We start from the raw sequence: 23,389 nt of genomic DNA, 5'->3' as shown, positions 1-23,389 counted from the left end.
TTTAATTGTGCTGTGAGTCTTCTAGATCAGTGGGTCCTAACCAAGAGGATCTGTATGCGGTTTTGGGGGAGTAGAAACTATGACCTGGGAAATAAGTTAAGATCCTGTTTTCTCAAGGTGTCCTACAAAAGTTTTGGGGTTCCTGGAAAATTCCTGCTTTCAAAAGAGGTAAAACAGTGTCAGGTATAGTAGGAAATAATAGTTAATGCAGTGATGCAGTGAATTATTAGTACAATTATGTTTTCAATTTATCCAGTCAAAAAAAGATCTGATTGGATTTATCTTGCCACAGAATAGGTGACAAGATACATTTTACAGGTTGTGAGAGGATGTGTTGCACAGAAAAGAAGAAAAACAAACATCCGCTAAACAAAATTGTATTTTTTGCTTTAAAAAAAACAAACAAAAAAACGTCCCTCTGGTGACTCTGCTCTCAGCTCATAGACACATTCAACCCACGATGACCTAAAGGGAAACATCACTTCGTTTTAGATGATCACAATCTGCTTTTTTGGTAACCCCTGCTTCGTTTCTTACCATTCATTTTTGACAGCAGCATTTTAGTTTTGTTTAAATGAGGCTTTGTTAAAGAATAAACAGCATATTCACATGTTAAGAAAAAGTATATATATATATATATATATATATAGTAAGGAAGAAGTCAGAAGAAAATCCCAAGAGGATGACTGTGTTTTCACACTGAAACAGGAAACCACGAGAGGAGGAGAGAACGAGGCTGTGTACTAGCCCACACACCTACGCGCCTACATACATGCACACAGTAACAAACCCAGAGATACTTTCACTTGATGACACCCACAGGCACATTAAGAAAGGACCACGTGAACAGCCACACATTCCGACTACGTAACAAAACGTGTGCAACAAAAACCCACTCACTGGCAAATCACATCTATTAAGTCAAAGGACACAATTTCCATTCAAACATAAACACATTTAAATAAATTATCAGGAACAGCTCATTACACAGCAGTGGGGACCATGATTACATAACTGGCATTCTGCTGAACAGACTGCTCTGGGCTAAATCATCTTCTCTCATAATGTGCCAATGTGAACACTGAGATGTTTGGGCAGCTAAAGGCCTTGCTCTGGTATTATCTTTCATATGTACCTCTGGTTTACTGTTACACAGTAGCCTCACAGAAACCAGTCAATATTGTAAATTGGTGGACGCAGTACTGCAGTACTGACAGGTTATTTAAGAGGAGTAATAACTGGAGGAAGCTGGAAGAGAGTAGAGGCAATTAAATCAAAGTTGTTCTGCACTTTCTCTGCAGCCCATAAAATGAGATTACGCTTTCATTTCGTCCGTTTTTCATTGCTCCAGTGTTTTGTCATTTCTCCTTCCTATAACTTCATATTTCTTAATGGTCTCTTTTAAAACTCTGGCTCACCATGTTTTGGCCATGCAAGCAGCGTGGGTCTGGGAATGGCTTTGTCTGTCCGACGGTTCTAATTTTAGTCTTAATTTTGGATGGATTGCCATGAAATTTTGTACAACCATTTATGGTTCACAGAGGATGAATTTTAAAGATTTCCTAGTACACTATATTTACTTTCTGCCATTTTAAGTCCGAAATACAGTCAAATGCCTATTAGATCCAACTAGCTAAAATACAGGCCCGCAATAACCCTTAGAGCTTGATGAAGGTTATAATGTTATAGGGAGGTGTTTGCTTTAACTTTAGGATCATTTGGGAGGATGTAGTTTGTGGTGCTGTTATACTGATAGGTGTTTACATTATTTTGCTGGCACAATTTGTATCAGTGAGTGTAGGCTGTATAGACTGTATATAAAAATAAATAAATAACAGAAACACTTCTACCATATAAACCAGCAACTGAGTGCAATTACGCACTTTAAAGTGCTCTCAAAAAGTGTCCGAATGGAACAAAAAAACTGTAGTGTTCATGACGTGGTAGATGATGATTATCACATTATCATGTGATAATCATGGGTTTGCTTCTCACTACAGAGTACACTCTTGATGAATTAGTGAATGAGTGAGTAAAGGAGGGATTTCAGAGACTTGACTGATATCGACAAGCCTTCCTGTTCCCTTTGAAGGCAGCCTGAAATGGTGCCGTATCAGTGCACTTTTACTGCACTTAAACTGTACTACACTGTGAAAAGAGTAAAATGGACGGCACACTCATTATATAGAAAAAGGCTAATCATGCCCCTCGTCCTTGCTCTGTGTTCTTCTCCTCCAGGATGTCTCTTTCAGCCCATCAGTCCTATAAAACTTTACTTCAACACTGCATTGTTCAAGCCAGAGACAATGAAGCACTACTTTTCCTCAGTCCGTTTCATTTACACTCATTCCTCTTCTGTTTCTCAATCTCAGTTTTGCCTTTACTCTATTTTTGCAGCTCTAATCCTCCCTGTGTGGAATCCCCGTCCCCAATCTCCTTCTGAGTCCTTCACTCACATAAAAAATATTCTGTCACTGGTCAGATTTTCTATGACAACGGAGCATTTTCAAACAACACCTCACCAAACCAGACTGACTTTAGATTATCCAGGCTGTTATTTAGCATGATAGATTTTGCGGGTGTTTCATATAATTAGATAATTATATGATAGAATTGTGAAAAAGGCAAGCAGGACGAGAAAATAAAAAAAAGAAAAAGCAGGGGCTTTTATGGGAGGGAGGATGCTTTGAATGTCTGAACATCATCTACACACATCGACACTTAAATATCCTCTTCACATGCTCTGTGCTCTTTCACCTCTACTCTACTGCTTGGTTTTCCTTTATCCTTGTCAGCGTCAGATCAGTATTCCCCTGTTCTCCTAACAGCCCCCTCACACATAGCCAGGCAGTTACATCACTCTGCTTTCACAGAGTGGGGGTCCTGCTTACCGAGGGGCTCCCCAGCTGCAAGACCACACTGTCGTCTGCCTCGTCTCTCTCAGCCCCACACACACACACACACACACACACACACACACACGCTCTTCTTTAATTGGTCCCTTTGAAACAGCCCAGTGTCTGAGCTTAAAAACAGACACTGGGCTCAACAAGTAAAGCTGATGTAGGCTAATTTGAGCGCTGGAAAGTTATCAGAGGAAACTACAGTATATGTCTTTAGTGATCATTGCATCAGTGGTGTTTTATGTGGGAGCTCTGACCTGATCTGTAGCGGTCATCCCTGGTTCCTCCACTGCGATGTGTTCTGCGGGAGCGGCGTTCTCGGTAACGGGACGAGCTGGAGGGTGGAGGGGCATGGCTGGAGGAGGAACTGGGAGCAGAAGGCTGCGCGTCATTCTTGCGGGGCGGCTCCACTGTCAAATACACACAACAAACATGTATTAATTAGAAAAAACTTGCGAGAGTGATGTTTAGTATCTTGGACGGGATGAGTGATTCCTGTCAACATTTAAAAAAAAGCATGGTCTGTTCTCTTTCACTTTTCTCAAGGACAATGTAGTTAACTTATAACTTGTGATATGGCATAGCAAACTGGATAATGCTTTGATTTTAATTATTAAGGAATTATATTAACTTTTGACAGTAATTTAGGCTGTGCTACATTTTGTATTTTTCTTTCAACCTTTCCTGCTTTATATTTTCTTTTCTTTTTTCTTTCCGAAATTTATGTTGAGGACATTGTCACATTCTGTTGACTCAAGAAGCTTGATAAGCAACCGCAAACATTTTAAATCCTCAAGCCAAGTTTTTAGTCAGCTCCAAACCATCCGATGCTTTAAGTAAAGACAGAGCTGGTTAATTTCCTGCTGGTAGGTACATTTTGTACACAGCAAACAATTTACAATGCTCCAGCATCATTGGGATGAGGGGAGATCAGTAGAGAGATGGTACCACTAGGAGGCAGCCGTGAGCACTGTCTGATCTTAATGTACAATACCAGTGTCATTTACAGAAACAGCCATTTACCGTAGTTATACTGCAATGCAGTTATGTTTTTACCATCTAGTGATTGACAGTGTGAGACCCAGGTTGAAATAACGTGTTATAAAAAGTGAAAATTTAAGTTAACTTCAAAAACAAAAGAGTTAAACCAGATTTTTCAGCTGTACTTTGAGGGGGGGGGGGGGTATACCTGGAGTGTGAATGATGAAGGGAGCCAGGAGTTTGGTCCTTTTCTTCTCATAGCCCTTCTGCGTAATATCACCTGTAAAAGTTCACAGACAAAGCAGCGGATTCACTCAAAGGCTGCACACATTGAGGCAAAATGATTGATAGATCTGCATTACATAACAGATATTTGAATTTCTGTATTCTTGAATAAAGATTTTAAGAGTTAAAAAAGACCCATTCAAAAAATGACTGATTCTTTGTCAAGGAATTGACAGATAGGGGAGAGACGGGTAAAAAAAATGACAACAAAACTTTGTAAAGGAGAAAATGGAAACACAGATGGAGGCACACAGCGTTGCAGTAATCTCCAGAGATGGCTGAGGGCGTCAAAGATGTGGCTCGGTTCCAGCCTCCAGTTTGACACGATGAGAAAAACAAAACAGGACTAAATTTGGAAACGTACGGAAGCGTGGGCAAGAGATAGGATGATTCAGAGGCACGAAAGCTGAGCATAAGAAAGGTGGGAGAATCACGGAGAAAAAACAAGAATGACGAGAGCAAAGAGGAGGATGATGAGGAAGATATGGAGAGGGGAGATGACAGGGTGAGTGACGGTGCAGCCAGGAGGATAGAAGAGGAGGAATCTCCAGTCACAAGTGGTAGAAGAGCAAAATGTCCCTTTGCCACCCCCTCCTATCCCCCCTGCCGACAGCCCATCTGCATCTTCCTCCACCCCACCAGACACAACACAGGCTGACTGAGCACTCCGCTGGCCCTGAAGCGATGCAGTGACTATGCCAAACTCCTCTGTGGGTAAAGCTGTCAGATTTTCAGACACTTACTAAAAATCCATCTGGAGATACTGAACTCACTTCTCTAGTAACTGTGATGGGCAGTGATGATTCTTTCAGTATGTCCGTCAATGGCAGAGCTGGCCACTCTCAAACCTCATCTTTTCACAGAATGTATAAGAATGAGGGAGTCCTGTATTTAAAGTCAAAACTGAAAACTAAATACTGTACGCCTGCCACCGTCTGTGTAACAACAGGTGATCCCATTCTGTGAACGGCAGTGACTCTTCCGCAGTTGTATCATCTCCCAGAGCTCTATGAGTTAATCCCTGATTAGAAATTAGGCTGCTGAGACGCACAGTGATAAAAGGTTGAAGCTTTCCGCCGATGTCGTCTCTTGCCAGTTACACCAAACAGGACAATAGAGATTAGTTGAGGATTTCCAGGCTCACTGACACAGGTGAGAGACTGCCAGGCACGCAAACTACATACTCTACAGACCTGTGGCTGGGCAATGTGGCTGATGTCAGTCACCTTTGGTCTTCTGTTTGACCATCATTTCAATGTTCTGTTCTGTATATGCTGAGATCCTGGCACAGCGGTGATACTGCTACGAGTTGATAAAGGCGACATGCCCAAGAGGTCAGATGATCAGAACAATCCACCATCCTTAAAGTGCTCAAAAATTGTAAAATTTAACACCTAAATTCCATGACAAATGGGCAAACTTCATCTGCTGAGGAAGATCATACTATAGATCATACTACAGCAATATAACAGACCTTGTGTTGAAATTGTTGTGTCAACTGGTTACCAAGGTCAACTGGTTACCAAGGTCAAGAATGAACATTCAATCATTCAGTTTAGCCACAATATCTGAACAACTTCATTTGAAGATAAAAACAAAACTAAACATGGATAACATGATTGTCATAATATCACAATGGACAACTACAGCAAGTATAATATATGGATACTTTCAACAAACAATTTGGGTAATAATTTTACTATTCACCTTGTTTTACTCTTTAGAGCTTCTTAAAAACCTGTATTGCTGTCTCACCATGTGAGACACCATCACTTGTGTTTCTTACACTGATATTCCTCTTTTTATCAATGTTGTGCTGCCAGAACTACAAAAATAAGACCCACTTTTTAATAAACTAGATTCAGTCAATTAAAATAATTAAAGGGGTGTCCAATGCAATGAACTGAACTGTGTTACACTATGATTCAATACATCAGACAAAACTCTTCACACAAGACAAACCCACAAAAACTTGAAAAATGTATCATTTGAACAACAGAAATTGTAAAATGATAATATGATATGATCATTGCAACAGTTCAGCAACTTGCGCATGTAGTCAGTTAAACCACTACACTGGTGACATGTTACACACGAGGTGACAAAAATGAGAGTGCTCGTGTTTGGAAGATATTGCCTGAGAGCTCACTCCAACACAATATCTACTCAAGGACTGGGGCTATTTTTTTTCTGAGGAAAAAATGGAAGAAAAGCAAACACTTCCATAAGTAATGCATGAACGGTACAGTTGGCCTCGCTCAGTCACATGATTTATTTTTAGCTCATGTGAACAGGCAGTTTCTCTGCAGAGTGAGAGAGACAGAGGAAGGGATGGAGTCAGCGATGGGGGAGGGGCTGGCGTGCCATTAAATGAATCTCAAAGTAATCACTCTTCCATCTGGATGATTTGAAATTCATCTGTTTTTTATGGTTGAATTAGGCTCCAGCATTGGGAGCTGAAGAGTCAAAACTCGTCAAAAGGGGGGCGTCCTATCAGTGAACTACATAATATCAGACAGGAAATGAGAATGTGGTAAAATTGGCAACCTGGTATATGAGAAAAATGACAGGAGCGATTATATCATGTTGGGTTTTATTCAGTGCACTTTGGGCAGCCTGAGCTATGGAGCCCCTAAGGGAACATGGGTAAAAAAAACAAGAAAAACATTTTTCTAGCGCCACCAGAAAGTATCACAAAGTATCTGGTGTGTCTGAGATAGTATCTGGTGTGTACAAGATACTATCAGAAGGTATCTGGTGCGGATGAGATAGTATATGTTGCCCATGTCACCTTAGGAGCTCCGTACTGAGCTGTGTGGTATGTACAAATAAAACGTACTCTTTTCCCGTAACTTATTTAAATAAAGATGAGAATTGGTTTTGGTCCGCTCATAATTCAAATAAACAGTCAGAGATGTGTTTAGGAGGCAAAGCACAGCTCCGCTGAAGCTATGAGGGGCTTGCTCGTTAACCCACATTCCCACAGTGACTGTGCTAGTGCACAATCAAACCATTTCAGTGACAAGGGTTTCAGTCAGGCTTTATTTGAGGCTGCCACAGCCCTCCTCTTCTGTTGTGGTTTGGCACTCGAATTTGGTGAAGAAGACTCATGCATTCACCTCAGAGAGTTTGTTTTATGTTGCCACAATCCAGAGAGAGACATCAAAGCTGTGCCTTCAGTAGGCCCTGTACACGCTCGCACTCGCTAGGCCTTGGATTATTTGAATTGCAGCGAGACTGCCCTCTCCTTCTACCCCACAGGCACTCTGTCTGAATAGTAATTAGCTGCCGACCTCTATTCTCTCTCCCTGCTTTTTCCTCTCATGCATCTCATCTCCCTGAGTGGCTTTCTCAAGAAAACAGTTTAAACACATGTCGACACCTGCTCACTGAAAATGATCCAAAGCGTTAAAATATTACAGGGACTTCCAGCTGTTATCTCACAGAAAACAGATGATTTCAACAAAGGTTAGAAGATGAGACACGGTAACACGTTATTAGGCTCCAAGTCAGATCTTCCAAATGTAATAAACCAAGCCTGTTAAAATCTAGACTTTGGTTATGTAACTACTGCAACAGGCTGACATATTAAGGTCCACAATAAAAAATGACATATGGTCCCCCCCTCTGTTTGTTACTGTGCCATCTCTGCATTTGTTGATATGAGCTCAAGTGTGTTACTTTCATGGAGGGATTGTTGTTTATTTGCCAAACCAACCTTCCTGAGGCCTAAAGAGACAGCACATTTTTATCTGTAGAACAAACACGCTACTGAAACCTCCCAGCTGCCTCCTCTTACCAGCAGGCCAAGCCACTAACTCAGCCAAAAGATCACCCACTCACTGTGTCCACACACACCAGTCTGACCACAGTGACAGGACACACACACACACACACACACACACACACCTCCTGAAAATGTTTTTTTAGTTTAGTATGCATTACATCTCTCTTTTTCTTTCACACACATACATGTTTCCTGTTAGGGAGGATGATGTCATGTTCAATCTTGTGTCATCTGACAGGGTTTTCCTGTAGGTCTGGCAACCAAATCCAGCTATATGTTTATACCACCATACAACAAACTGTACTTGTCACTGTTTGACATATAGTCGAAGTGAGAAGTGGTTTGACAACTAAACTTTGGATCACATCTAATAATCTACATCTGTGGCATGACAAGTGTGTGTCTATGCGTGTGTGTGTGCGCCGGTGTATTCCTGTATTCCTGTATTCCTGGCTGTTGGACCACAAATCTCAGCGGAGGAGTCAACTATGTGCATGTCAATACAGGACTGCACGTGTGTCAACAAGTACGAAAAGTAAATTGTGTGACTGACATTTAGGTTGATTTAACGTATAAAACGTATAAAATCTTTACTAACCCCCTTTAGCATCCATTTTTACTCTTTTTCAACAGTTTATGTAGCATTAAAGTTGGATAAAATGTCTTTGAGCATCATTTTATACACAGTTTCAACAAATTATCCTTTGCTATCTTCGGACAAACCAGAGAGTATAAATCATATAGTAGCACATTTTCTTAAAACACCGTTGCAGACTAATGGCGTGTCCCATCATCATTGCCTTAGTCAAGACAGTTAAATGTCTGAGGAACTGTTTTAGTGTGACAAAGGACGATACAATTGCTTCTCTTTGTGTCATTGAGACTTACATACAGTAACCCAATAATAAAGTCAAATATGATGATGTCATATAAACAGCAGTCTATTCACACTGTGATTGTTCACCTTTCTGGTAAATTTCATATTCTCTGTAAATACTGTTTGTGTAACAGTAATACAAAACAGAAAATAGTAAAGTGATAGAACAGAAAAAAACAAATGCCTGAACAAACGCATGTAAAAAAAGAACAATTTATAAAATACACATTCTTTCACCATGCTGTAAAGTTCATAGGTAGAGGCAATACATGTACATATGCGTATTACTCAGACAGTAAAACTGGTATCACAGGCATTAGTGAGTCAAAGAAGTGCTTCAAAGAAGCCTAAAGCCCTAACACACACACACACACACACACACACACACACTCTTTATCGGCAGGTCTCAAGTGAATCGTTCCCTCTGGAATAGCAGGCAGGGTGCGGCCAACTCAGGTAAAAGAGTGAATCATGTTTCACTCCACACACTCATTAAACTCAACTCCAACAGGGAGTGGCAACACCACGCACACACACACAGGCCCTTGATAGGACCAGTACAAGCAATAATTAAATAAATAATAATAAATATAGCAATATAAAGCAAAGAAGTGCAGCAAGTTAACAGAAAAGGATAAGTGACTCGTTTGTGTTAATTTCCTTCTCCTGTTGTCGACATTTTATTCTACCACTGTGAGGGTGTGGCTGACACAACTGACATACTACACTTCACACACACTTCGACACTTACCACACGACAAGAAAGTAAAATACTACATAACACCAACAAGAGCATATCTTCCTGTGGTATACAACAAAGTGAGCAGGCAATTATAACAATGATGTGGATGGGTGGCAAGCCAGATGCAAACCCTCTGTAGAACATTTTGTTCTTTTTTTGTTGTTTACTATCATACCATTACACTACCATTACCATCAACAACAAAAAACTAACATGTGAAGGTTCTATAGTGGGGAAAATACGCACAATGCTGCCTCTAAAGTTCAAGACACTGATTCTTTGTCACTGTCACTGGTGAGCAGATGCTCTAGACAAGTCAAGTTTATTTGTACAGCCCACTTCCACATACAATGTCTTAATGTGCTTTACAGGCCCACGGATCCTGACCCAGCCCAACCACTTTAGAAAGACAAGAAAGAATTCTTCAAAAGCCCCCACAGGGCATTCGGAAAAACGTGGAAGAAACATCAAGAGAGGAAATTTACAAAGAGATCCCTCCTCCTCAAAAAAGTAGAGGAACTGACTGCAATATGAGTTTAAAAAAGGCATTTACAAAGAATGAACAGAAAGTTTTAACAGTTAAAAACAAAATACAAATGGATTATAACCCAACAGGAGGTTTATAATAGAGTAGATCCAAATATAATGCACTATAGGAAGTCCAATAAAATAGGTCCAGTAAAATAATTCCAATGAAATATGTCTAGTAGAAAAAGTACTTGATATTGATTTCAGTTCTTGTTGCAGGTCAGAGGTGTCAGGTAGTGGTTTGGGGTCTGTGGCTGGGGCACTATAAAGGATGTGTGGTATGGCTGATGAGGTCAGGACGGCAGATCCCTCGAATGGTCGTGGCCCTAAGCAGTGACTTCTACATGGTCACATATGTCTTGATTTTATGGGTTGATGAAGATTGCCTGGACGCCTTGACCAGTGTGTTATGGATTATGGCATACTAAGGGCTGGCTTGGAGCAGCCTTTGGAGTAGCAGCGCTTGCCGACAAGTTATGGCGGGGTGGCAGAAACCTCATGTTTCCTCAGTAATGGTTTTAACAGCTTAGCAGAGCACTGAATTGTGTTAGTGTATGTGTGGCTCCAACATATGGCCGTTCTAATCTGGAAAGGGTTTATGGAAAATTCAGTAAGTAAAATTATGTGTCTAAGCAGGGGGTTTGGGGGCAGGTCATGGGGGCACCACATGGGCTGTGTCCATAGCAACCATGCCCATGTGGTGCTGCATGAGGGAACATGAGATGTAAAACCATGGTGATGATACACTAGCACTATGCAATGAGGACAGCTGCTGTCACATGAAATGCATTAGGAATATACAGTAATGTGCAAGAGTTGTAGGTAGGTGTGGAAGAAATTAAGAATGCTTTCAAAAACAGACATGTTAATAGATTATATTTATTAATTAACAAAATGCAAAATGTGAGTGAACATTAAAAAAAATCTATATCACATCATTATTTGGTGTGACCACTCTTTGCCTTCAAAAAAGCATAAATTCTTCTGGGTACACTTGCACAAAGTCAGAGATTTTATAGGGATATTGTATGGTGTAAGAAACAATTATACCAAACAGGTGCTAATGATCACCGGGGTTGGGTATTGAAAACCGGTTTCAAGTTGGAACCTTTACAAAATTTCCAAGAACCGTGGATTTGTTAAGACACGTGTACTTCCACTGCTTATCCATTCCTAACTTTCAGTCGCTTTCAGTGCATATTTCAGTCGCTCTCCAGATTGAACTACAGTGAGCATTTCACAGGCCATAAAAGTTGCACTTATCTGTCAGGACCTGCTACGCGGACCTAATGTCACGTCATCTGTTACACTGTACATTCTCAAAGCATGCAAGAAGAGAGTACTTCAATTTACATTCCTGGACCACGGCGGACCTAAGTTTGGCTTAGCTTCAATTAAAAAGAAAAACGACACAGGAAAATGCAACACCTGTTGTAAGGATATTTCGTGCAAGGGAGGAAGCATCTCCAATATGATGAAGCATTTACTTCAACATGGCTTCAACATGTGTTCCCTGGTACAGCTAGTGCTAACAGTAGCAAAGTCTCATGCTGACATTCCCCTTTTATATTGAAGGTTAACTAATGATGTCTACAAATTATTCCAATATATATTTTTCTTAGATACGAGTCCCAAGAGACACCCCTCAAATACAGAAACTCCACTTTCACATTTCACTTTAGCCATGAAGGGGAAGATGAGCAAGGAGAAAGTGAATGAATGTCACCAAGTGGTGACAAGATTTGTGGTGAAGGGGTTGGAAAAGATTTGATAAAAACTGGATTCAATAAGTTGAACTGGAAATGACACATTTGAAATGATCACCAATTCAATGTGTAGGTTGAAACATCTGTGTACAACTGGGTGAGGAACAGCCAAACTCAGCTAACAAGGTGAGGTCGCTGAGGACAGTTTACTGTCAAAAGTCATATACACTGGCAAGACACAGCAACAAGACAGAAGGTAGTCATACTGCATCAGCAAGGTCTCTCCCAGGCAGACATTTCAAGGTTTCCAGATGTGTTGTCCAAGTTCTTTTGAAAAAAAACAAACAGGCAATGTTGAGGACCATAGTGGTCGGCCAAGGAAACTTACTGCACCAGATGAAAGACACATCATGCTTAGTTCCCTTCGCAATCGGAAGATGTCCAGCAGTGCTATCAGCTCAGAACTGTCTACTGTCCAGAGAAGTCTGGTCAGAAGTGGCATTTATGGAAGACTTGCGACCAAAAAGCCATACCTCTGACATAGAAACAAGGCCAAGTGACTCAACTATGCAGAGAGACACAGGACCTGGAGTGCAGCTGGTGCTCTGGACTGATGAGTCAAAATTTGAAATATTTGGGTGTAGGAGAAGGCAGGTTGTTCACCGAAGGGCTAGACAGTGGTACAAGAATGAGTGTCGGCAACAGTGAAGCATAGTGGAGGGTCCTTGCAAGTTTACGGCAGCATTTCTGCAAAGACAGTTGGGAATTTGGTCAGAATGAATGGCCTCCTCAATACTGAGAAGTATAGGCAGATACTTATATCATGCAGTACCATCAGGGAGGCATCTGACTGGCCCCAAATTTATTCTGCAGCATGACAACAACCCCAAAACACACAACGAAGGTCATGAAGAACTATCATCAGTGTAAAGAACAACAAGGAGTCCTGGAAATGTTCGTATGGCCCCCCACAGAGCCCTGATCTCAACAACATGGAGTCGGTCTGGGATTACATTAAGAGAAGAAACTGAGGCTGTCAATATCCACAGAAGGACTGAGGGTAGATCTCCAAGATGTTCCTTCAAAGACTATGTGTGTACCTAGAAGAATTGATGCTGTTTTGAAGGCAAAGGGTGGTCACAGGGCAATAAAACAGTAACGATAATTAATGCGGTTAAATTTTCACTATACAATATAACAAATGTTCAATAAATGCTCGATTTAATTAATTTGAGTCACGAATGAATTAGCACTTAATGTTTATATTAAGATAATTATTTTGTTGAGGAAATGGGACTGAAAAAGGATTTTATCATAATTGTTTTGAATGTTCTACCTCAGATTTGTTAAGGGATCCACTGTTTTGGTCTGTTGACAGAGAGTACAAAGTAACACGTAAGCTAGAAGAAAACTGGAATTGGATTAAGTGGCGGTGGATTCACTGTGTGCTGCAGGCAGTCTAACTGCAGCTACTTCCACTTGGCACTTTTTAATAATTCAGTGAACAGCAAAGTGACCTGACCACTACTTAATCCTCTCCCTCCACCGCTGTCATTTCTTTGAGTTGTGTGACTTTTGGTTACAAGCTGCAGACATAAGAGAACAAATAGATGAAAGGATGGTTGATTCTAATTACCAGAGGGTTTAGTGAACCACAACTTTAAAGCCAAATGTAGTTGTGAGCCCACCTGCAGTTCACTGTGGACTTCAAAGTGAGGTGGTTTGTCTGTCATGTGTGTGTCTGCGTGGAGGCTTGCGCTTGAGTCTAAATTATTCAGGATTTTTTTGTACACAATGCTTCAATGCATCCTGTGTTTATGTGTGTGTGTGGATCTGTGTGTGCATGGCGAAATTAGATACATAGGGTGTTATATAATAACATTTTTTAAAAAGGAATCTTGTTATTGTGTTTCTGTGTGACATGGGTGGCAGAAGAATCTTTTTTGTGGTGTAAAACCAAGTCTGTTGCCCAGAGCGCTGGACGGAGATCAGAGTACAGCTCCTCTGCAACAGTTAATGAGCTTTTAAATAGATAGGCTAAATCAGCTTCCTTCCTGTCCCTGTCAATGCTGCGTTTACAGACATCCACAAACAACGGTATTCATAGGCACAGGGAACACATACACACACACACACACACACACACACACAGTTTTCCACCCCATCAGCAGTAAATTATAGATTTGGTTATATTTTAAATGCGTTTTTAAAATTATTTTTATTGTTAACAAATCCAATGAAATGACCAAAACCATCCATGAACTGATCCTTCCAACACATATTTTGTATATAGCCAAAGCCTGATATATTTTATTCATCTGTACTACAGAGCTCCATTGTTGTCCAAAAACTATTCACACAAAAGCACATCAATGAGCCACATTGTTTCCCTGGGTGTTCCTTCATTATGATGGACCCAACAGTTTTTTCCCCATTAAGGCTGCAACAAACACAGTTTTAAAAGTCACAAAAATTCTCAAATAAAGGGGCTCTATGTAGTTTTTTAATGTAATCACTTATTAATAAATCATCTGCCTTATTGCCAATGGGCTCTAACCATACTTAGAACTGAAGCATACGCCTGTTTTCTCTGTTGCTTGCAACAGCCACTATTCTGTTTTTAAAATGAAGGCACTGGGTCGGATTCAGCTCTGTGCGTGCTCCTGAGCTTCTCTCCCACTACAGCAACAACACTGCAGCTAACGACATGCAGTCCACTAACACAATAAAACAACCAGCTCCCAGCACAACACAGACTCCAACACAAACTCCACGTGAGGATAAAAACAACACTAAAGGTTTATGTGCTGAAGCCTGTCAGGCCAAACAGAATCAGAAGATGTCGGTGAAAACTGTAAACATCAGAAAGGCTGGAGAAACACAAAGAGAGTCACGTTAGCTCGCCGGCTAACGTTATCTGGTGCAATACATAATATGTAATGTTATGGCTTTCCACATTACTTAACCAGCTAACGCGCTTCATATTACTATCCTGTGTACCATCGGTATTATGTCAGAGTGTTGATTTAGCCTGCAAGAAAGGATGTAACGGTAGAAAGCAAATGTGGAGCGATTTGCAGCAGCCAGCTACATTATCACAGATCTACCACTGTTGGCTTGGTAACGTTCAATTTAGATTTATTTGTGGTTTTACCGATACTCGGGTACGCAGCTTCTCCACCTCTCAGTCGCTGTAACTTATGTGAACCACATAATAAACAATAGTGCAGCATAATGGAGTTGGACAACAACACAGTGGAAGACCCATTCACTACAGTAATGTTGCTTACTGCACTCACATTGCTGAGCCTCCTGTGAAAGACACACAAATCATAATGTTAGTTAGCGGTTGTGTTTTGGATTATGCTCGCTCATGAGTTCAAGCGAGCACGGGTACGAGCCCACGCCTGGTTGCAATCTTAAAACCGCACAGCTAGTGGCTGCTGAAAACTACATATTACCCCTTTAATCAATAGTATTTGTTATAAAAATGTCAGAAAATAGTGAAAAATATCCAATATAATTTCCCTGGGTTTTCCCAACCAAAACCTATCTTTTCCTTTTCTATCATGTTTGACGAAGAATAGCATCAAGTAATTTGAGAAGGTGAAACCTGAAAATGTTTGGCTGAAATAGTCCCCAACAAATGCACTATGTACTCCTCGTTGCGTAATGTTTGCTAGAAACTACAGTGCCCAGGTGTTTTAGAAAGAAAGAAAGAAAAATATTATGAAATTCATTATTAAATTCATTTTTTAAAAGCACCGTTTTAGGAATGAATGGGCTTAGGGCTGAGTAACACAGACAAGGTAGTGAAGTCGAAAAGTATTGAGAGATAGTCTAATGCTTTGTTGGTTTGGTTTGGTTCTCAATAAGTAAAAGGGACACATCTTTTTTATTTAGATTAGATTAGATATTAGATAGATACTAAAATAATACAGCAGTAGGGGGAACAAAAAGTGGTGGTGTCAGGGTGGGTGGGAGAGATATCCCCAGCAGCAGTCCTGGCACAGGGTGACTCACAGGCTAAATGAACCAGGCGTGTTGCCCCCTGATGCTCTGTGACCTAGATTGAGAGACGCAGGCAGGACTGTAATCTCTCATTTCTCTCCATCTCTCGCAGTATGGAACAGGCTGCCGAGATGAAAACCTGCCTCTCATCCGCAGCATCGCAGACAGGCGGCGGGATGGACGCTAGTCACTAGCAAATCCACACATTCACTTACTGTATCGGCCCCGGCAGTTACAGCAGAGAACGAGACAGCAATCACATTAGGGAATACAGAAGATGACTGCATTTACCTGCGCAATCTGTGTGTGGAACTGTCTGCTTTCCTGGAGACATTTATAGTCACACAATGGGACCGTGCAGATGGTATGCATTAAAGGTTATGAGTAGGGCTGTGTATCATTTGAGATGTTCTGATCCTAGAGCGGATATAACTTTTGAGTTTCAACAGCAATACCGAAACAATACGTTTTAGCCACGCTTGCGGCAAGGCTTTAGGGATGGCAATGGCGGTCTGTTGCTTGATCAGTCTGCTGACTACTATTGGATGGATTACAATTCAGACCGAAAACAACCCTGGGGACGTGCCGTTTAGGTACTAGTGAGACAATGAAATCTGATCCAGGAAGTCCATTTGGAGTAAGAGATTATCTGTTTAAAGGCTTATCAGAAGCCAAAACATTTTACAACAGTTTGTAATACTCAGAAAGAATTTTAGTTAGTTATCATGGCAGAAACGGTAGTATCTTTCATCACAACTATTGTGAGGTAAACAGAAGAAATACATCATTCATGTTACAAAGTAATCTACCAACAATGCATGCTTGCATGGATGTGATTGGCCAATGGGCAGCCCTTTGCCGGAAGTCTTCTTGCTGAAGTTGATCCTGGTCAAACTTCTCAAATGTTAAATGCTGTCTAAACACAGACAGCCATACAATAACTTTGCCAGAATAAAATACTGGCAACATAGACAACACAAAATAAGTAAACAAGACTATAAATCTGACCAGACATTTGCAACATTCGGTACTTGACAGTTTTTGACACTGAAAAGACACATTTCTGAGGTCAATGCCATGCACCGCCTGTCCTCTTGTATGAACAGCATCTGTGCAAAGCATACTGGTCCTTTTCACTCTCTGTCACTTTCACACACTCGCATACACAATATAAATACAGGAGCTGCAGACACTACAATGCCCACACACTCCCAAGCTGAGCAGCTTTAACAGTTGTGGTTTAGTGCTCTAAATTCCAGTCTGGCTCAATCACCAACTCTTTGATCCCCTCAATGGCTTTCTTTGTGTCCCTACAGTCACAGAGGTTAAAGTAGGTGGAGTTTCTCTCTTTCTCCCTCTCACATACACACACACTTGCACACAAATACAGACAAACACACACACTGCAGCCCACAACTATCGCTGTGAAAAAAAGTGCTGATGCATATTTTCTTCTGTTTGTTGCTAGGGGAGTCCCATGTAGCGGGAAAACAATGGGATAATTGTTACCATGTAAAAGATATCCATGAGAAACTTTAAGACTCGTTGGTTGGCCAGCTGCTGCTCGAGCAGACGGCGAATGCACTTCATCGCACTAGAAGATGTGGATACAGGAGCGGGGCATCTGGTTAGCACCGAGCCATTTTATACGCAAAAGAGTCGTCTCTGATCTAATGTTACAAATGACAGAGCTGTCGTCCTCTGAGTCCCCAGCAGAGGGAAGGACAGTCCGGGGGTGTCACTTTACCACTCTGCACACTTTAGCCTCAAAACACTAAAACTGTCTCTGTACTCAGAGACATCTACATCCTGACTTCATCTACATCCTGACCTGAGTCAATTTATTACCTTGAGACCTGATAAATAGATGAAGAGACTTTTACTTTGCAAAAATAACAAGTAGCATTGGAACGATTAGTTGATAGAAAGAAAATTAATTGGCATTAATTAGGATAACTGAGTAATCACCTCTGTTTTATATCACTGACATTTTTTATTCATTCATAATGGAAATAGTCTTTCAAACTAAAGACTGACAAGGCGCTACTCTACTCGGTCTATTCCAGATATTTAATTGGCTCTAGACTGTTAAATTATTCAGGTCTGTTATTCCACATTTTCACTATAGACTTGACTCAAAACTTCTGAAGACTTGAGACAACTGCGGCTTGTGCAAAGTTGACTGAAACCATTTCACAATCAAAAGCTCCCTATTTGGGCTCTATGGCACTCACATTACACACAGCCTGTGCGTAAACAAAACAAGGGCTTTCGCAATCACACCACAGCATTCAAACAAAAATCTACACCAGGTTAATTCATCTGTTCCTTTACCTGCCTCACACCCCTTACAAATGAGCAAGTAAAGTGGTGTTGGATAAATACTGTTGTTCATTTACAATAACTGTATTTCAGGACATATTTTACACTTGATTATACAGCGATATCCCATCATCCACTGCCTCTCACCCATGTTAAGTGAGTTGAACACAGAGTGAACATCCTCCATTATCCAGCCTCATTATCACACATTTAATTGCTGTCTATTATTAACCAGAACACACACTCAACTCTACAGTAGCTCAGGTCAAAGCATTACACAGGCTGACTCCGTTACACGTAGGGCTGGGAAATAAAACAATAATGACAATTATCCCAATATAATTTTCCTCAATAACAATTTAACAAATGTTAAATAAATGATCAATAAATATTTGCTTTAATTAATTTGAATGACAAACAAATTAGCACTTAATTGTTCTATGAAAATATTTATTTAAGAAAAGGAAGTGTAAAGAAAAAAATTCTGATTTTATCAGAATTGTTTTCAATGTTCTATCTCAGATTTGCGAAATGATCCAATGTTTGGCATCAAGAGTTTGTCATGTTCTGACCATAAATAATAATTTAAACCACATTTAACTATCTAGGTCTCTTAAACTTTCACTCAGGAGCAGATTTTTGCTTCTGACTGAAAGCCTTTAAACTAGGGCTGCACGATTATGGCCAAAATGATAATCACGATTATTTTGATCTATGTTGATTATTTATCACGATTATTCATTGATTTTTAGGGACAACGTATTTTTATTGCACTTTCAAATTTAAATAAACAGGGAACTTTTCACATCCATGATGTGCTGCATTTCTGCTAATGTACAAATCTTTGCATGAAAATAAGACTGGTCCTTAAAGTGCATCATCTCCTAGAAGAAAAATGTAAAAAACATTTTACCCAGAAAGTCCACACGGCTTTGTCCCGTCTTCTGCACAGCATTAACTTCCACTGGAAACGTCTCAGCATTTCAGGAGCTGAGCACATTGTTGGCTTGTTGCTATTTTGTCCTTTTTGTGTTTCTACCTATGGTTTCTACTCTGCTTACCAGCAACGCTTTCTGCAACCCATTTTTTCCCCCGGTTGTCTGCCTGACTGGATGCTATAGGGTGTATTTCAGAATCAGAGTGTTTTGCCTGCCTGATTTTGCTGATATGTTTAGATTTTGTTGATTTGGTAATCAGTACTAGATTTTTTTGCTTCTTCTGTGATATAGTAGGCAATGTAGATAAAAGGTTCTTTTATTGTTGATTTATGATCGGGAGTATGCACAGGGTGTTTTATTTTGAAAATTGACTGGATTCTCTATGCCGTTCTGTGTCTGACTTCCTGCCCAGTTTGATGTGCTCTGTGCAGCTTGAGATGGCTTCTGTCAAAAATAGACTTGTGTATTCTTCGGAGAGCTGCATCTGGTAGCTTCTGGGACGCTTCTGGGACGAGCTGAGTCTGATGGACTCCCAAGCATTGACTAGAAGGGCCGCGACCAGCTCCAGCAGCCGCGGCGCAGTGGACACATGCAGACTCCTGGACTTCTCTGGACTCTAGCAGCAGGAGGGAGCCTGCACAGCCAAATCGCCCCATTGGCTCTAAGTTTAGGAAGTGCTTGATTTGATATGCAGCAGAGTTTTCCATGAGCGGAGCACGCATTTTAAACAGCGATATTGCAGTCGATCAAGTTCATTTAATTGCGGGAAGCTAAAATCGTAATCGCGATAAATATTTAATTAATTGTGCAGCCCTACCTTAAACTTAAAGGAAACAATTATTTTACATTTATCGTGATAAATATCGATATCAAATGATGAGAATTTTTTTTTATCTTGATAACATTTTTGGCCATATCGCCCAGCCTTAGTTACACCCCGTTAATTTGACTAATAAATAACAACATGAATGGCATACTGTCGAGGTAAATTGATACCTTTGAACAGGCAAGCTATTAAAGGAATGGGTATTGCTTTGTTTACATAACAAACTTTCACATATTGTAATTCATACAGACACTAAAGTCACATGTCCTGTGTTGCCTTTTCATGAACAAGAGAGACATGTACCATTACTAAAATCAATAAAATAGATTGAACAAGAGCACACTGCACAGTAATGATGGCAAACTGTTTCCACATAGGTTTTCTCATGTAATGTGAAGTTTCCCCAGTCATCTTAACGTGGGCAGGACACAGAACAGTTTCAGGTATCTGTGCGTGTGTGACTGTCTTGTAATAGGGACTGAGGCATCATTAGTGCACCCCCCCCCCGCCGCTTGCATCTCCATGTGAAACATAACATTGCTCATCCACCCCCGGGCACCTGAGAACTGCACAGCACCAATCAAGCTGCTGCACTGTGATTCACAATGTGAGGAGGAGACTTGCATAACAGCCAGCACCATATTCTCAGTCCATAGTCATTCTTATAAAACAAATAACCCTGCTGTATCAGGCTGCAGTTTCCGGGTTCAGGGTCTGAGAGCAGCAGCACAGGTTGAGTGTTGGAAGTGCCATAGCATCATTTGGTTTCCACCAATGTCTGAGGCCACACACACACACACACACACACACACACACACACACACACACACACACACGGCCTCTGGGATGACAAACTTGACCCATTTTCCTCCACACAAGTCTATATGCTTATATAGCTGTGATGATGAGTAATGTATGACATATACAGACAAATCATGTGGATCAAAACAAAAAAATTTAGGTTTAAAAAAAAACCCTAAAACATGCCTGATCAGTAATAGACATTGCTCATATCATGTATCACAATCTATAAAACTAAATGCGTCTAAGATCAAATTAAATCAACAAGGATACTTGATGGAGAAATGACAGCTTAAAAAGGGATTCAGTGTGTTTTTAACTGTGCTCGGATCAACTGCAGCAGCACTGAGACTCTCCCAGCTGGCACAGGACGGCTGTTTGTGGCTGATTTCAAATAAACACAATCAAGATCCACACTTAACTTCCGTTTGCATTGCCTCCAACTATTAACCCGCTGTATAGAAAACCGTACCTTCGGATAGCTCCAGATCCAACTCCGCCAGCTGGTCCCTGACCTCTTTAGGCAGAGCCGACAGATCAACGCCGCGGTCGGCCATCGTTGGAAGCACAGCAGCCTGCGGGATGTTTGTGATATCTCGGATGACAGCGGGCACAGTCCAGCATGAAGCTAAGAAAAAAAAATCAACGTGTAATAGTGGTGGTGTTTACTCCATTATCGCGACTCCCCGACACCGCCATGACTGTGGGAGATGGGAACAACTCGCCAGAGGAGTCTGTCAGTCACATGACCAGGGCTGATGGTAATTGCTGTGACAGGATAGTGGGATAAAGCTGACTCTCTGCTCCCTCTGCTGTTGTGTTTTTACAGCTGAGAGAAGAAACAGCATTCACCCGGATCCAACTCACCTGTCTTTCATCAGCTTTTCACAAGCATCCGATTATTTCCCGAAAAATAACTATCATGATCTCTAAAAAAAGGTATTTTAATAGCCTTTACAGCTGTTCTGCAGGTATTTTCAGAATCTTTAAAGATTAAAACTATATGGATGAAGAATATTCCACTTGCTGCACAATAAAAAATTCAGTGGAAGATTTTTAACCCATTTCTCAAGTTGCCCGCTCTTGCCTCACTAAACACAGATGGCGGCCGGAAATGAAACACGTCCTTGCTCAATTTTTACAGTTGAAAATGTTTCTAATGTTTTATGACTGGTTTACTTGTATTTATATTGATGTTAGGCTACACTGTTGGCTATAGTTTACCATTTTTATATAAAATAATGTGCAAACAAAAATGGCCAAGAATGTAATTTTTGTCATTTCAGAAAAAGGTTAAAAATACACCAACTTTAGGTCCATGTTTTATACAATAAGCTATATGTAAAAACCATTAAGCAGACAGAGTATTGTTTGGTCTATGTGGTCAGACGAATTAATCCTGCATTAACTGAATTGTTGGCCACATGGGGGCAATGGAAACAAACTGTAAAGACAACATGTTAGCAACTTTTAAGTGAAATATAGTGAACGTGTTAGCAAACAGTTTCTCATTTACACATCAATCAGATACAGAGCAACCTCAGCATTCATTTGAAGTTGTGTTTATTGAAATATTTTACACGTATACTCCTTTTAGTTATGTTTTTGCTCTTCAGCAATGCTAAATGTTCACCTGCTAATCAATAACTTTGTCTGTTTGCAGGTGCTGGGCAGGTAGTGTACAGTGTAGGGCTTTCCTCCAAAACCAGCTGTCTGCTGCGGCTGATAAGGAGGCTATGATTGGTGAGGCTGAACCAAAACAGTAAAGGTGTGTGGTGCAAAACAAGACATCTGTAAAACACTCCGCAGAGCTGAGGGGAACTGCAGAGGTGGATCTCTGAACGTTATATGCAATGTTGGGCAAATTACTCAGAAATTGTAATATATTACGCCTTAAAAAATTATTTTACTTATTACTGGGTGATAGAAGTAACTAATTATGTTACTCGTTACATTATTATATAACTTTCCAGTGTTTCCCACAGACAAATGGAAAATCAATATGTAGCGGTCCGCGTTGATAATTATCAAAATTATAGGCTAATTATGGGAAACACCGCTTTCACTACCACCCCCCTTCACCCCCAAACAAAGTCTCTCCCGACTTTTTTACTAACATCATATCCATAACAGCAGCAAGGAGTGTGGTTTTTACAAAGCATATAGCCTAGGCCTAACATTTCTTAACGCCACCGGCTGAAATACGCGGTTTTACTGCACATGTAGCCTATTTATAAGAGCAGTATTCAGCAGTTACAAAACGTTACGTTAAGTAGGCTACCACACTCTCCCGACGAGTCCAAGCATCAGTGACCGCACCTGCCGGAGTTTCTTTCTGCAAGTTTCACGTCGCTGTGCTGCTTCAGCAGATGCTTCAATAAATCAGATGTAGAATAGACGACAATGTTCTTTGCATCTTAGACTGTGACACAATAATGGCAGCAGCTACTTACAGCTGTGGACAGAACGCCTCTCTCCCTCGTTCTCCATTCTTCCTTTAGTGTTTGGCGGACATGAACAAAAAAAGTCCGGTCCCGCTGAGCTGGCGCAGAGTCGTGGATTTAAGTCAAGAATGGCGCGTAACGAGTAAAGCAGCGTTTCTTGCCTCAGTAACTAGTAATGATATTAACGTTTTAGAAAAGTAATTAGTTACTTAGTTACTGGAAAAAGTAATATTATTAC

At 40.7% G+C, this 23,389-nt stretch overlaps 1 protein-coding gene across 2 annotated transcripts in view; it reads right to left on the bottom strand.

Moving 5' to 3' along the window:
• dip2bb (disco-interacting protein 2 homolog Bb) overlaps positions 1 to 21,632 on the bottom strand; it is a 50,052-nt gene extending 28,420 nt beyond the window's left edge. Inside the window, exons 1-3 of one of the 2 annotated variants that reach the window (XM_038696714.1) lie at positions 21,180 to 21,632; positions 4,093 to 4,164; positions 3,161 to 3,313 (exon numbers count right to left, since the gene is read on the bottom strand). In XM_038696714.1, the coding sequence (XP_038552642.1) occupies positions 3,161 to 3,313; positions 4,093 to 4,164; positions 21,180 to 21,264 (310 nt within the window). In that variant the 5' untranslated portion in view covers positions 21,265 to 21,632. The remainder of the gene's footprint in view (positions 1 to 3,160; positions 3,314 to 4,092; positions 4,165 to 21,179) is intronic. The other variant, XM_038696715.1, reaches the window with a different exon arrangement.
• Positions 21,633 to 23,389: the final 1,757 nt, after the last annotated feature.

This window comes from Micropterus salmoides, unplaced genomic scaffold (assembly GCF_014851395.1).
Source record: "Micropterus salmoides isolate LMB-PRFRI ecotype aquatic unplaced genomic scaffold, ASM1485139v1 Ms_hic_scaffold_4, whole genome shotgun sequence".
NCBI lineage: Eukaryota > Metazoa > Chordata > Actinopteri > Centrarchiformes > Centrarchidae > Micropterus > Micropterus salmoides.
This window is presented reverse-complemented; position numbering and strand designations above follow the sequence as displayed.